This window comes from Syngnathus typhle, linkage group LG5 (genome assembly GCF_033458585.1).
Source record: "Syngnathus typhle isolate RoL2023-S1 ecotype Sweden linkage group LG5, RoL_Styp_1.0, whole genome shotgun sequence".
In the NCBI taxonomy this organism is placed as follows: Eukaryota; Metazoa; Chordata; class Actinopteri; order Syngnathiformes; family Syngnathidae; genus Syngnathus; species Syngnathus typhle.
The window spans coordinates 10,498,188-10,513,046 of NC_083742.1; the positions used below are offsets into that span (position 1 = coordinate 10,498,188).

General features: G+C 41.4%; 2 protein-coding genes across 2 annotated transcripts in view; one reads left to right on the plus strand and one right to left on the minus strand.

Moving 5' to 3' along the window:
- Positions 1 to 71: 71 nt before the first annotated feature.
- On the minus strand, positions 72 to 2,458 carry LOC133154644 (L-serine dehydratase/L-threonine deaminase-like). The gene is given in 7 exon segments (XM_061279506.1): positions 72 to 265; positions 352 to 476; positions 557 to 794; positions 1,782 to 1,881; positions 1,954 to 2,093; positions 2,172 to 2,211; positions 2,306 to 2,458. Coding segments are annotated over 7 exon segments (990 nt in total).
- Positions 2,459 to 4,298: 1,840 nt separating this feature from the next.
- The window catches only part of LOC133153868 (tetratricopeptide repeat protein 28-like), a 151,316-nt gene continuing 140,755 nt past the window's right edge, over positions 4,299 to 14,859 (plus strand). The window contains exons 1-2 of the mRNA XM_061278085.1: positions 4,299 to 4,560; positions 7,000 to 7,299. Coding sequence (XP_061134069.1) covers positions 4,531 to 4,560; positions 7,000 to 7,299 — 330 coding nt within the window. The 5' untranslated portion in view covers positions 4,299 to 4,530. The remainder of the gene's footprint in view (positions 4,561 to 6,999; positions 7,300 to 14,859) is intronic.

Consider the following 14,859-nt stretch of genomic DNA (forward strand, 5'->3'; position numbering starts at 1 on the left):
GAAGAGAATTTAGGAGCAGCTGATAGATAGCCAGGAAGGAAAAAAAACACACCAGAAGAAGCAAGGCCATGCTAGAGAATACCAAGTTGGTTTTTCAACCTCTGTAGCTGTTCCATGGTGATGTTGTTGCCTCCGCACACAACAAGGACCACGGGGCCTAACTGCCTCTCCAGCTTGCCCTCATCCTGCAGCCTTTTGATGACATCACTGTACACAGCGGCGAGCGCAGCACCACAGGCGGGCTCCACCAGAATCTTCTCATCATCTGCGCATGGAGGAAACCCCATTAGAGGTCACTCTCACGTCTGTTTTTGTTTTACGACCAATTGAGTGTATGTAGTTGGTACTCGCCTACAAAGCGCTCCACAGCCTTTACGGCCTCCTGGTCTGTGATTATTTCTGAGAACGCTTTATGCTCCTGCACCAGTTTAAGCGTCTGTGCAGAGATCCTCGTAAGGACTAGTGTGGTGGCAACACTGGAAACACAAAGTTGGTTTTAGTTGCAAACATCCACACCCAACTGTATTTTGTTGAAATGGCATCACTAGTTGCGTACCTGGTGATGTCAGGTAAAGTGACAAGCTCCCCTGCCTTCACGGCTGCATTGAGGCTGTGAGCTCCTATGGTCTCCATGGCAACGATGGGCACATCTGCCCAGCCGGCACGCTGCAGGCCCTCCACTACCCCATTCAACAGCCCGCCGCCTCCCACTGACAGCACGATGGCGCCTGGCTTCTCCTTCATGCCTTGTTCCAATTCTTGCACGAGAGATGTGTGGCCCGACATTGACGTCACTTCTCCCCAGTGAAGGAAGATCAGCATGACATGCGGCATTCGTAAATTTACGAGTTGGCTTGTGTAAAGCGGTCAGAGGAGAACATGGTACTTTGGTAATTTACTTTAGCAATTTATTAGTGATTATAATTAGTGTGAAATCTGTGCCTGTTTAGCTGCCAATGAAGCTGTCATGCTTGTAGTAAACAAATATGTAATATTTTTGGGAACATTTAAGTGAGACCGGATAATTTGCTTCGGATATACTGGATTAGGCCAAAACACCCAATGTAATATGACCTAAATTAACAGCAGCGGGAATAAGATAAATAATTATGTAAAGTGAGAGTCACCTCTCGGACATCGATTATTGACAAGGGCTACCTACCAGTTTGATAGACTCTCCTGAAAAAGATTTGCTCACATTACCTTTGGGAAAGTGCTTTAGAAATTGGATTGATGTAATTGTTAATATTAAATATACTCATTTATGCTAAGACATGATCATGTGACTCGTCACGACGTTTAGGATTGGATACATTTCAAATGAAATACTTCATCTCCAAGAAATGATCACTTCTACAGTATTCCTCGAAAATTACAATGTCCCATCACTGGTGAGTTATTTATAACAGGCTCTCTTATGTGGTCCTTGGGGCTACGTGGTGATGTAAAATTATAAATCTTTACTTGCATTTTTGAACAGAAAAAAGTTCTAGAAGTTGAATATTATATTGAGTCATTTCTGACTTTTTATAGAAGCCCAGTGAATTGACTAAAAAATAAATTCAGTTTGAAATTCCCTATTACTGTTCATGAAACATAATGTTGCAGACTCACCAAAAGTTAAAGAAGCTTTTGAAATATTTCTGAAATATACGTATATGTTTTTTTATATCCGGTCCTTATAAACCGTATATGCATGATGCAATGCTTCCCCATGTGTCTTAGAACTATTTCCTTTTGGTGTACTTTAAGTTATGGATTATTCAGTTTATTTCTCACACAGACTCACCAGATGAGGGGGTCATCAAAGGGAGAGATGAAGATCCAGCCTGGGTTGTTAGCCACAAGTTGCTCTCCATACTCGATACTTTCATTAAGAGCCTGAAGAAGACACAAGTGTGATTCTTCTTCATGGTTCTCATTTCACATCCGGTCAAGAAAGGATTTTTGGACCTTCCCATGGATGACCACTGTAGCTCCCTCGTCCCGAAGACGATCCACTGTTGGTTTTGGTGTGACACTGGGCACCACGATGGTTGCAGGTACTCCCAACTTGCGGGTTGAATAGGCCGCAGCCATGCCTGCGTTTCCTCCTGTGGAATAATTGGGACGTGAAACATTGAAAGAAAGTTCCAAAGGAAGATGAACACTCACAGTGGAGCAGCACTCACCTGAACAGCAGACAAACCTTTCGCATCCTCGCTCAGCCCACTGCAAAACGAATCCATCGGTGAGCATTTTCATCTTAATTTGAGTTTGTGCATCAGTCACTAAGAAAAAAAAACAAACTATCAGCATGACTTACAGTTTTGCATAGGTGTCCGATGCCCCTGATCTTAAAGGAGCCCGTAGGCTGGGACGAGTCCAATTTAATGTAAACTGGGGTTTGTGCCACTTTTGTCAAGGCGAGGCTTTCCCTAACCGGGGTGACCACATGAAGTGGCTGTTGGGTCTTCATGTCTCTGGGGAGCACATCAGTTTGTCTTATATTATACATTTCAGTGTTTACAATGTATGATGATACATGACTCCTGGAAGAAAAAAAACAAATACATAAACAAACATAAGTTCTTCAATTTACCACAAACAGATTGATGTTAACAGATGATATTGATGGTCTTGTCTGGTGCTGTATGGGGGACGGCCATAGCCCATATATACCTGCTTGTGCTGTGCGCTCGGCAAAGGAGACCCACTTGTGGACCAATCAGCTTGGCATTCTTCTACCAGCCACACCCCTGAGGACCCTCTATACAGGCAGGCAAACTGACAATAAATTTCCTCTGATTTCCTCCAGATTTCTAAACACACATACACAGGATGACTGAGTGTCTTCTGGAAGTTCTTTTAAACCCGTTAAGGCGAGTAATGGATTATTTCCTCCTATTTCAAAGTTTGTTTAAAACCCACATTCATCAACACAGCGTTCTTTGCTAGCAGTCTATTTCTCAAAAATGGAACCTACAAAATGAAACATTTTTGCATTTTGGTAGTTAAGATTTTGTGAAATGCAAAGCATATAGATGATGATGTTTTTTTTTTTTGCATATTCATCCCAAATTTAAATGCATGGTCAGTTTTGCAGCGCCTCTAGCTGGTTAACTGCTGCTACAGCATTTATAGAAGAGCTCATTTATGCCTAATTTGTTAAACCACTGACTACGAAATCACTGGAATTTAAAAATCATATGAGGATTTTTTTTCTTCTAATTTTTTCTAAACAGTATTTCACTATGTTATGGCAAACTTTTCTTTTAGCTCTGTCCGTTTTTGATTGCTGCGTCCTTCAGAGACTTCATTTAAAGGCGGCCCTAATTAGGCGCATTTAAATGCAGCCCACAATCATGGCCTTCTTTTCCCCAACGAATAGGAGTATAGAAAAATGCTGATTTCATCGAGGGCCAGTTGGCTGAATTTCATCCCATACGATGCTTTGCCAGCCCGATTGTTGCAACTGAGCGGACTAAAGCAGCAGGGTGAATTCAGACAATATCTACTGATAAGACTGCCCAGGCGGCTCCGTGGTGAACTGGTTGGTATGTTCGCCTCACAGATCGAAGGGTGCGGGTTCGATTCCACCTTGATACACTATGTGACGTTTGCATGTTCTCCCTGTGGCTGTGTGGTTTTTCTCTGGAACCTGCGACCCCCGTGGGGATAAGCTGTACACGAAGAGTGGATGGATGCCCAGGTTGTCTACCCCGTCACCCCCCCTCCCCTCTCTCTCTTGCTGCACATCACTGGCACTGCATCATGCAAATGGTTGTCACACTAAATATTTTCTGAAACCCCCCAGCTTCATCAGTACAGGAAAGTACACATTTTAGAGTGCATTTATTTCATGCAGGCGAGGGCACACTTGGACAATAATCATGCTGTCTAATCACAATCTTCACACGGTATTTTGTAAAAATGTCGTTCAGGCAGAGTAAGTGACAAAGTCAGAAGGTTGCTCCTGATTTTTTTCCAAACATCTTTTTAATATGTTGCACCGCGGCAATTGTGCAAATTAATGAAAAAAAAAACTCCAAACAAAAAATATGCAAGCAAAAAAAATAAATAAATAGTAGTCAGGTACTGGGGTATAGGTAATGATTCCCACTTGTCCCTGCGGCACGCATGCAGTCACATCTCCCTCGATCGGTTCATAAAATGAATTAAAAAAATCAGTCGCTTTGGACCCGGCGTCAAAAGCTTTTCAAAACACCTTCTAAAGCGGTGGAAATAAGCTCTTAATGTCGTGACCGACGCTGCCACCTCACAGCGTTCAGAAGTCGTCCTCTATGGCAACAGCAGGAAAAGAAAAAAAGGAAAACGTTTGACAACATGGCGCACTTTCCCTGAGAAAACTTTTTGCTGCAAGCCACTCATACATCTATTTTGGTGGACTTTCCCTGCATTGTGCCGACTCTCATCTGCGAATTGGACTTCATTGCTTTTCAGGACTCCTTATTGCACGAAAAGTCGATTTTTGACATAAAAGCCGAGAAGCAGTTTGATATGGGATGAGAGCACAGAAACGAAGCCAGGATGGAGAAACAAGCGACTTTGAAAGAAAAGGTAAAATAGATGAAACCAACTCGAATGGACGCACACAAAGAGGCTATGGGTTCACATCATTCTCCGTGCAATACTTTTATCTCGCGCCAGCACCGGAAATGACCATTGTGCACAAACCCCTTGTCAAAGCCTTTTTATTGATTTTCCAGTCGCGCATACTGCAATGATCGTGCACGGCGTGTGCGTGCGTGCATGTGTTTGTGTGTGTGGTCCCGCTATCAACTGCAAGTTTAGACGCCACGAGGAACAGAACAAATTTGATCTAAACAACAGATGTTTTGCTTGAAAACAAAAGTGTAGCAGCAGTTTCGAGTTTGTGCTATTTAAACCTTGCCATATTGTAATCCAACACAACGTACACGCGCTTGTGGATTGTGGAGGAAAAACACCAACTAATATGATTGCGCCCCTCGAGCATTCTTATTAAGAAATATGTGCGAGAGCACACCGCAAACATTACAAGCTCATCAACACTTTAATTGATGATTTGCGTCCTTTTCCTAATCAGTAAACAATGGAGGTGCTTATTTATTTAAGAGCAAGCCTATAAATGTCAAATGTATTGTATGCTGCCGTGTGTGTTATTGTTTATATAACTTGTAGATATGTCACTCCTGCTGTAGGATTGTAAAATGAAACTAAAAACCAACATTTTTTATTTATTTTCACCATCCACTTGGAGCTTTCATTATGTTTTCAGGTGTGGTTTTATCATATATCAATTGGTAAGGAAAAATCTTTATGGGAAAGCTTTTTTTTTGGAATCATCAATAAAAGAATGTCCAAAAATCATAGGAAAAGTACCACTATATTATCGCTTTACATTTCCTCACCACCCAAAGCCTGTGTGCCTGCTTGTGTTCTTCCATTCTCTCGGCCTCTGGAAGTAATTACCAAGCCTGCCCATATCCCAGAATTCATTTTGAGGAGGAGGTGTGGTGAGAAGGAGGTGGAAGCGAGGCCGGCCGGCCCTATAACATGCAACTGGAGATGACTTTCAAGTCAGTAATACATAGTGAGCCATCCTTGCTAAATGGATAAATGGCTACCTTTTAGACCCATGTCACATTTGTTGACCAGCTGGGTTACTATGGCGACATAAGAAGAGAAGAACGATCTTATATTTTTTGTCTGACTGTCTAAGGTGAAAGCCAACTGCCGAATAAATCGGATAAATACTGGACAGAAATACAATTGTTTGAGTTGTGTGATGTTTCATCAGTAGAATTTGTTTAACTTAATTGTAATGTTACATGGAAATCGCTTTTCTTAAATACTCTACGAAAATATTTATACTGTTTTTAATTGGAGACCAAGAAAAATCCTACATGATTAAATAAGTATGGGATTGCCAATAGACCTCTTGTGCTGTGTGTCTCACTGAACTCATTTGTCACTTTATCATATTCGTTTGAACCGAGTTAATGTTGCAGTCGTTTAACCTTCATACATTCACATTAGGCCCAGCCATTTGGCTCATGTCTGTTGTTTTTATAGCTTTTTTTGCACACTGACATTGAGTATGAAGTGAAAGAGCAGCCAGTAAATCGTTGTTAGCAGTCGCATTCACAAGCTAATGAGACCCAATATAAATGCTTTATTAAAAATGCCGCTTTTCCGAAGATGCTCATTTTTCACGGCAAACAGTTATCAATTTAACAATATGCTTGTGAATGTGGATGCACAGTAGTTTGTAGTGGTGAGGATGTGCACTGCATTATAATGATATGTGTTTTTGTGTTTGGTCATCCTATGGAGACAAAACATCAAATTAGGTTATTCTGCGTTTCTTCCTTGCTCCAAAATACAACCACAATAAAAGCTCCAACATCCTTCCCCCTTCCCCAAAACACGCATGTTAGTTTAACTGAAGACTGTAAAGCTATCTACAAAGATGTGAATAGGAGTGTCAATGGTTTGTTTGTATGTGCCCTGCAATTGGTTGGCTGGGGTCGGCTTCAAAGTCACCTTTGACCCTTAATGAGGATAAGCGTTACAGAAAATAGATGGCTGGAGGGAGACATGAGGGAATCATTCCCCTCTGCGCTAGAATGAAAATGTTATGGTCCCATCATATGTGGTCTGCTGTCATGCAGACAAATCACAAATCAAAACCAATTTTTCTTACTCCATCATTCTTTTTCGCAGTTCAACCTTAGTGTATGATGCTAATGTTATGTTGCCATACTTCATCCTTGCGTGAGATATGATTTTCGGAGGTTTTGGGCTTTTCCTTGTTTTTCTACATTCAAAGCGCTTTAACACATCAATCTATCCATCCATCCATTTTCTCTACTCCTTAGACCTATGAGGCGGATGTGCTAATCACTGCGCTGCCACACAGGCATAGAGAATCTGTCAATTGCCTCTGAGCCTGAGCAGGTAACCTTTGACCCTGATGAAAGACCAGATTTTCATCTTGTCATTCTATTTCCCAAGGTTTCAACCTCCGCCTGTCGGCCGATGGGCAGATCCGCTCGCCGCGCCTCAGGAGACAACGGGACCAGGTGCGGTCTCAGCAAAGACGATTTCATGGAGAAAGTGCAACGCAGCAATGAGGCGTGCCAACGAGGGGACTTTCAAGCGGCCCTCGAGTTGTACGGCGAAGTTTTGCGAGCCGACCCACAAAATTGCATCCTGTATAGTAACCGGTCCGCCGCGCTTGTCAAGCTGGGCCAACACCAGGAGGCTCTGGACGATGCAGAAAAAGCTTGCCAGCTCAACCCTAAATGGCCTAAGGTAAGAGGAGTTGAATATTGATGCGATCCACTAGTTTATTCATATTTTATGTAGAAAAGTTGTATTTGTGGCCACACTTTGAGAGGCCATAAAATAAGGACTATCTTTTCTTGTGGGTGATTGACATCGTGTGAATTCTAAACCTTGCTTTAATCTACTCAAAAACTGCAATGGGTATACATTTACAGTACGGCATATTTTGTGTACATATATTACGTTATGCAACATTACACTATCACACAATTTATTATGTTCAAAAGCATCATCATCAAATAAGAATACTTTTATGATTATTATTATCAATGAAGAATATGACTTTGAAATAATGCAAAAATGGCATCACGCATAAAATAAAGCAAATGGATGGACATTTTGATTTATTGAAGTGTCTTAATAGTCTTTTTTTAGTGTCATTGCTTGTCATTGAACACAAATGTATGAAATGTCATATTCCTGTCAGTATAGTTGTTTGTCACAAGTTCATGGATAAAAACAAAACAAACACCACCACACTGGCATTCCTCCTGATGTTGTCCACACAATTACCACAGCTATCCGACATTTTGGCTTCCTTCCTGTGGCCGAGCCCACACAGTGAGAGAAGTATTGTAGTGAAAAAAACACACCATCGCATCATTCATTTGTAACCATAAAAAAGTTATTTGCAACAAGAGAAACCTCCAAAAGCATCAAATAATCAAAATCAGCTAAAGCATAACGTCTTGCGAATTCATTGAAAGATTAAAGACCATACAACTAAATTCAACATCTTCACTGGTCAGTGACAGTGGCCTACAAACTTTTTGGAGTTCCTCTCGCTCCACTTCTACGAACCATGTGCACTACTAACCTGTGATAGATTTCACATCAGTCGCAGCCCAATTTCTCACAGCGAGAGCGATTTCATCGATTACATGATTTAGCGTGGAGAGATGCTTTTGTCTTTCCACAGAGAGATTGATGATAACGTGCTAGTGTGATATTGACGCTAATTTGTCACCACGGTGATGCATCACATCTTTGGTCTGAGGTCACGTATCTTCAAATGCTCAGGTAGGTTTTCTTCTCATGGTACCCCAGCAAGACTGTCACTTTGTATTTGACCCAATGGTTTTGAGCGAGGGGGCTTGCATCATCATTCACTGACATGTGAATCCCGTGTACTATCTTCCCTGTTGTCAATTTGCTTGAAGGACGCTTTATTCACTTGGCCGATATTTCACTACCTATTCAATCCTGTCACGCTGAAGTCAAATTGAATATCGTTTCTACAGCCCTGCTCGTTGCTTTTCTTTTGTATGCCGTCCAAGTACAAAGCAGTCTTTGTGGTGGGACTGGGGGAGGGTTTGCCTTAATCTAGACTCTGTTCTCCTCCCTTCTTGGGTTTGCTTGACTCGCTTGGTCAAGTTTGATGCTGCAGCTTCACTGTCAATGCTTGGCCTCCCCATTATGTTCTCATTCTGTGCATAAGGCTAAGAGATTTATTCAAGAGACTTCAAAATGAGGTTTGTTTATTTTCTTTGAAACACCACCAGGGGGCAGTGTTGCCAAATAGAAAGCTAATTGTGCAACGTTTTGACGTGAGCGGTATTAATAGGCATGCAAAGCAATTTGAGTTGAGAACTTCCTTTTTTTTTTTTTAAGCAAAAGAAAATCACATGCAGTTTTCAACATGGGGCCATAAATAAATAATAAACTCTCTGTCTTTCCTGTTTCTTCCAGTACATTTGGGCCACATTTTCTTGAATGTAAAATCCATCCATTATTTTAGCAATGTTATTTCTGTCAGTGCAGTGCAGTATCATCTGGAAGAATTGCATTTACTCCTGTGGACGTGGAGAACTGCCTCATAGTGTTGCTTTGATGGTCGGCCATCCCCAATTTGGAGCAATAGCGTTCATCTGATTTTGTGAGTTGTTGGATGTAGAAACAGGGATTAAAGTGTGGTGACGTTCAGATCTTGTGTGAGTACATAATATCATCAATCATACCTTCCTATGACTGGCCTTCTGGATTGGCCTGTCAAGTGTTGACAGGCATGGTTTTGCTGCCCCAGGCACCAGTGAGCAGCCCACCCTCCCGAAGAAGGTTGAGAGGCGTGAAGGAACCCCCCCCCCCCCCACGCACACACACACACTTCGAATGTGTCAGCTCTCACGGTTGCGAGTGCCAACAAACACATTCTGAAAGAAGAAAGAGAATGTGCCGTTTAATGGCCCAAGACAGCTTTAGGCCTTTTGTACCTCACCCTGGTTCTGAATATAAAATGCTTAAATGAGAGCAAAACGGTGTGTCATTTCACAGAAGAGGGGCATGTCTGTTTGCGTTTTGTCTTACCGAGTCTCATGTGGGAGGAGAAAATTCATTTATGTCTGTTTCTTTTTTCATGTTCAATTTATTACCTATAAGTAGATTAGGATTCCATGACTGCCCAAAATCCTGTGAGGCGCGGCTTGCGGTTTGGGCTAAGGAAATACACACATAACATTCTTCAAAATTTTTCTTTGGCCCTTATCAATACGATCCCCAATTGCTACTGATTGGATTTGAAATGGTTTCGTCTTGGTAGAATACTGTGTTTTACAATACTGACTGCCAGACTAGTTTGAAGATGTAAGTAAACTTTAGCCAGCAGTTCTTTATGACGGATCCATGTACTCTTTTATTGTGCGTTTTACTCAAGGGGTGTTTTGGAATTCTTTGTTGGCCCATCACACCTAAAGCCTTTTTTTTTTTCAGGCGAGTGACTGGGAGGACAATAACTTTCTTGCGATTGATGCCTTACCTGTTTGGCTCCTCCATCAGGTCCCATCTTCCTCCTCACCACTGCTGTTTCAGTGGCATGTTAAATAAACAAAACCCTCTGCTATCACTCCTGTGCTCCAGCCTGAGAGCTGACAGGAGAGTTCCCTGAGAGCCAGAAAGACAAGTGGCACTGCAGCACTGAGAGGCTAGCATTTGCATATCTTCCGATTATAGCCCGTGATGGTGCCTATCCAGGGTATTCTATCTTCTTGTTTGAAGCACAGACTTACAGAGATAAAGTTAAAGTCTTGCACATTTTCCAGATTATGCCATTTATTGTATATATATATATATAGCTTTTTTGGCCAAGCAAAAAAAACAAAAAGCCCATTTTGGAGCAGAGGTCTTGGTCATGGTGCGTGGATGCAGCGAGGGGATGTAATTACAGCTGCAGCATATCCAGCAATTGTGTGAGGATGCTGAAATGCTGATGAGACTTTTAAAGCTTTTTTTCCCCACACATGCTTGGTGATGACTTTGGCTTTTGCTGTTAATGTACAGTGGAGAAAGAAAAGAGCCTCATTTTTTGACTTTTCATTACATTAGAGCATTTTTCAACAGCAGAACAGCATACTACGAGCAATTGGTACAACCATTTTGATTCCTGTATCATAGTGGAGCAAAACCGTGCTGTTGGCCATTACACCTAGAAAACGATTGTGTCTTGATGAAATTTCCATAACATTTCCCTCGCAGGAAAGGTGACTCATTTCTCTTTGTTCATAGTGTTTCTTAAGGCAACAATTACTTCTAAGACTGGATTTATGTACTCAAGATGAGCTAATCTGATTGGTGGGCCTAAATGCCTTTAAAATGGAAATAAGTGTTCACCTTTAGTTTATTTGGAAGGACGATTTAAAAAAAAAAAAAAAAACTTTTGTTGTTCCAAGCATGTCCCGACTGACGTGTATGAGAGGCACAAACAACACGCCTGCAAATAGAGTGGAGCTTGTTTACAAAAGCACTCCGTGTTGGCGTGTACCCACTAGTGAGTTGGTCTCTATATTTAGGGATTTTGCTGTTGTCTCTGCTATTGAACACCCCCTAATCACCTCCCCCAGATAAGAAATAGATTTAAGAAATAGATCATATGAGCAGAACCAATTTCACTTAATTTCTATAAGAGTAACTCAGGCAATAATGCTCAACTTTACCAACATTGTGATAAAAACAATGATTTATTGACCTGTTGGAAACTTTTGACTTGAGGTACCTGCACCCATGATGTTTTGTGCCTGTCACCTTTGCTCACCTGTATCGATGATGATTGAATCTTTTGGTTTAATTCTTGGGTTTTGCAAATATATCAGTTCAAATATAATTGTTCAACTGATGCTTAAAGTGCATTTTAGCTATTAGATCGAGGCTATCAAAGAGATCTATGTTTTTTCCTCTAAACTGGTACATTACAGAAAAATGTTTTCTAATGGATTACTTTGCATTCAAAACTGGACTATAAACTTTTCCTAATTAAGACAATATACATCCTCTGCCATTGGTTCATGACAAGTTCTTGACTCGAGTTTCCCCTCTTCTGCTGCAATGCTGTTTTCCATTGTAGCACGCCACGGAGAGATTCGAGTCATGAACCACTAATAAGAGGGTTCCATTTTGCTTCCACCCAGCCGAGGCTTGAACTAATGAACAAATTAAACGAATGGCATTTAATTACAGGCCAGAGTGAGCTGGACGGACAGAAGGTTGGCGCTAGCGGGTACAAGCCTGAAATTATTTGTCTGGAAAATCGTGAAATGAGCGGGAGTCGTTAAACTTCGTCTCTTTACTTTTGGAAGGCCTTGTGGCCGGGTAGCATTCATCATGTACAGTTGGAGGGAAAGTGACCACATGCCAGTCTGTTGTTTTGATTTGAACACACTTCCCTGGCACAGCTGTTTCGGTTAAAACACACATGAGAAGAAACAAACCTGGGACTTGTCATATTTAGTAAAGGCGGCCCTTATTTTACATTTCGTGGGACCTTTAGAAGTTATGCAGACTCTGGTGTCCGTAATGCATAAAGACAATACAATACAACTGTGGCATTTACATGAACTGGATAGATGCGATTTGCACTACATTTCAATCTATTATCACACACACCACACTTTCCTTATCTAGTTGACATTTTCCCAAATTGCCTTTGCTTTGTGTCTGATAAATTGTCACTGTGTAATGTTCTATAGTTCAGGCACAACATGTACAAGGTGTCTGAAATATTGAATTTAACAGAAGAATTAGATTCCATTATGCAGTTTTTTTTCTTTGTTACCTTCGCTTGCTTTAGTTGAGTGAGTACTCCTCGTCCACATTCCGCTTATAACGAGGTTTCTCTGTGTTGGTAGCCAAGTGGTTTTCCTTTCTACCACCCAGGCGCTCCACCAAATTGTAGACTCTCATGAAATGGAATTCCTTCACATGAAAGACCAGGAAAACTCCCACCAAAAATGAAAATAGACCATTTTTTCCCCTCTTTTGTATTGTAACATGAAACCATTGCAATATCCGACGGTTCTTAGATGAAACAGTGTTCACAAAGTCTTGCCCAATGAGTAGCATCACTTCATGCAACTGTGCATGTGCTAACTGACCTTTCACCCCAAAGCAATGCATATCTAGACTGTCCTGCAGATATGCATGACTCAGAACTAGGGAGGCGTCATGTAGCGGGTGATGTCACACAAATGTTAAGCAGTCAAGCCCATCAACACCTACTGGCCAGCCAGCACATGCATCATTGCAAAGCACCTTCTCCTAAAATATAATGGATCTAAATTAGGTGAACGTTTATGTGAACACTCACAGACACACATGCTCTTTATGGATAGGTTGTTTTAGGAGGCATTGATGTATGAAAATGTCGGGGTGGTGCCTAGGAAAGACAATTGATAAATCCAGTATATTTATAGAGCACATTTAGAAACAACACAGCCGTTAGTGGGAAAAGACGGAACAAAGGAAGATTTAAAAACAACAAGGTTGACCTTAGAGCACGACAATAAAAACGTAATATGAACCCAATAAAACACTGAACACCATAAGACGGTTTAAACAAAGATAGTGTAGTAAAAATGGGAAACCTTTCGCAAATGGATGACAACTTGATTAAAACTATCCTTGTTCACCTAGCTGCAAAAATGCTTTGACACAATTCCTATCATGCCCCTTTCAAGTGGGTATATGGCTCATAAAACGTTTTGTGAACTGCCTCTTCAATTTAGCATCAGCATCTTTTTTCTAAAATATTCATTTTCGATTATATTATTTTTAGGGCATGCCAATCTGCGGGAAAATATAATTACAACAATTAAAGGCAGAAGTCTCTTCATCCCAAAAGAAATAGCATGAAAAAGTTTTTGTAATCACCTCACACAAAAAGCTCTCAATCATGTGAAAGAATGTCTGCAACCTTGGAATGCTCAGTGGATACGTCAAATGAGTATCAGCTTAATAGCTTTTTGCTTGCTATTTCATGGCAAAGAATGTCAAAGGGCTCAGCGAATCTGATCTCATTGCAATGCTCGTAGCGTAACGCCTTGCTCCTGATAGTGGAATCAGCCTTTCTAAAGCCTGAGGAAATGAGCTAAACAATTGCACTCTGCTCTTAGCATCCAAGCCCTGAAGTTGTCCAGATGCTCTTTCGTTTTCTTACAATGCTTCATTTGGCTGCCTCCTATTGTGCCGACCCCACCCACTTGGGAGCTTGGCAATACTCAGGCTCAAGACCTGGATGCTTTTAGAATTAGCACACGTGGCTCCCATCCAGCGAAGAAGAACTCCCATTGGGGAAATGATGTAGAGCAAAGAGCAGCCTGCAAGGCACCCATTAGAATACGGATAACGGCAAACACGGGATTTTGGAACTGCTTCCCAATTCTGTTGTGGGCACCCTTGAACTTTTGATGACTGGCAGAGTCACACATGCTCTTGTTTGTCTGAGTGGGTGCCAGGAGAGAACACTAACTACGTTGGACCACAGATGTATCATTACATCTTTCTTTAGGGAGCTCTCGGACTGGGCTGTGGTGTGTTTCAAACAGCACCTATCCATGACGTAACCTTCTTCCCTCAAATGAGTCATATGCCCTGGTTTCTCACAAAGTAAAATGATGGGTGGGTTCACTGGTGGCTGATTGGGGTCACAGGAAAGAGCCTGAGATTGAAACTCCCTTGCAACATCTTCTGTTCGCATTCATTTGTTTTTTGACACACGTGCTATTTCGGTGGCTGGAAAAAATGATAGAGCGGAGGGAATGAGAAGTTCTCATAAAAAAAATTACGTCATGTCACCCGTGCGACATAACCTACTTCTTATCGCTTGCTATTGTTGATGTTCATTTTATTACCTGATAGCCGTGGTACAAAAACACCTTTACTTCCATTACAGGCGCGCTACATTACATGTTAGCCGTTGAAATTAATAACATTGGTGCCGCCTTGTCAAGAAATGAAAAAAGCTCCACGGCAAATGGCAAAACGCACTCATGTAAAATGCCAGTGCACATTAGTAGAGCACATTTATTTACTATGCCGCTAAAATCCATCATTGTTTCAGTCAGAGGCAATCAATTGATACATGAAGAAAAATGTGTCTTATTTGTCAGTGGTACTCATGTGGAACCAGAATGAGAACAAGGAGTGCAACCAGGCTTTGGTTTAAGTATGACCCGATTTTATCTCTTAAGTGTGTGCTGCTTGGCCACAATGTTTGTGTAATTACTGAATTAACAAGCGTGTCGTATATGATTAATGATAAAT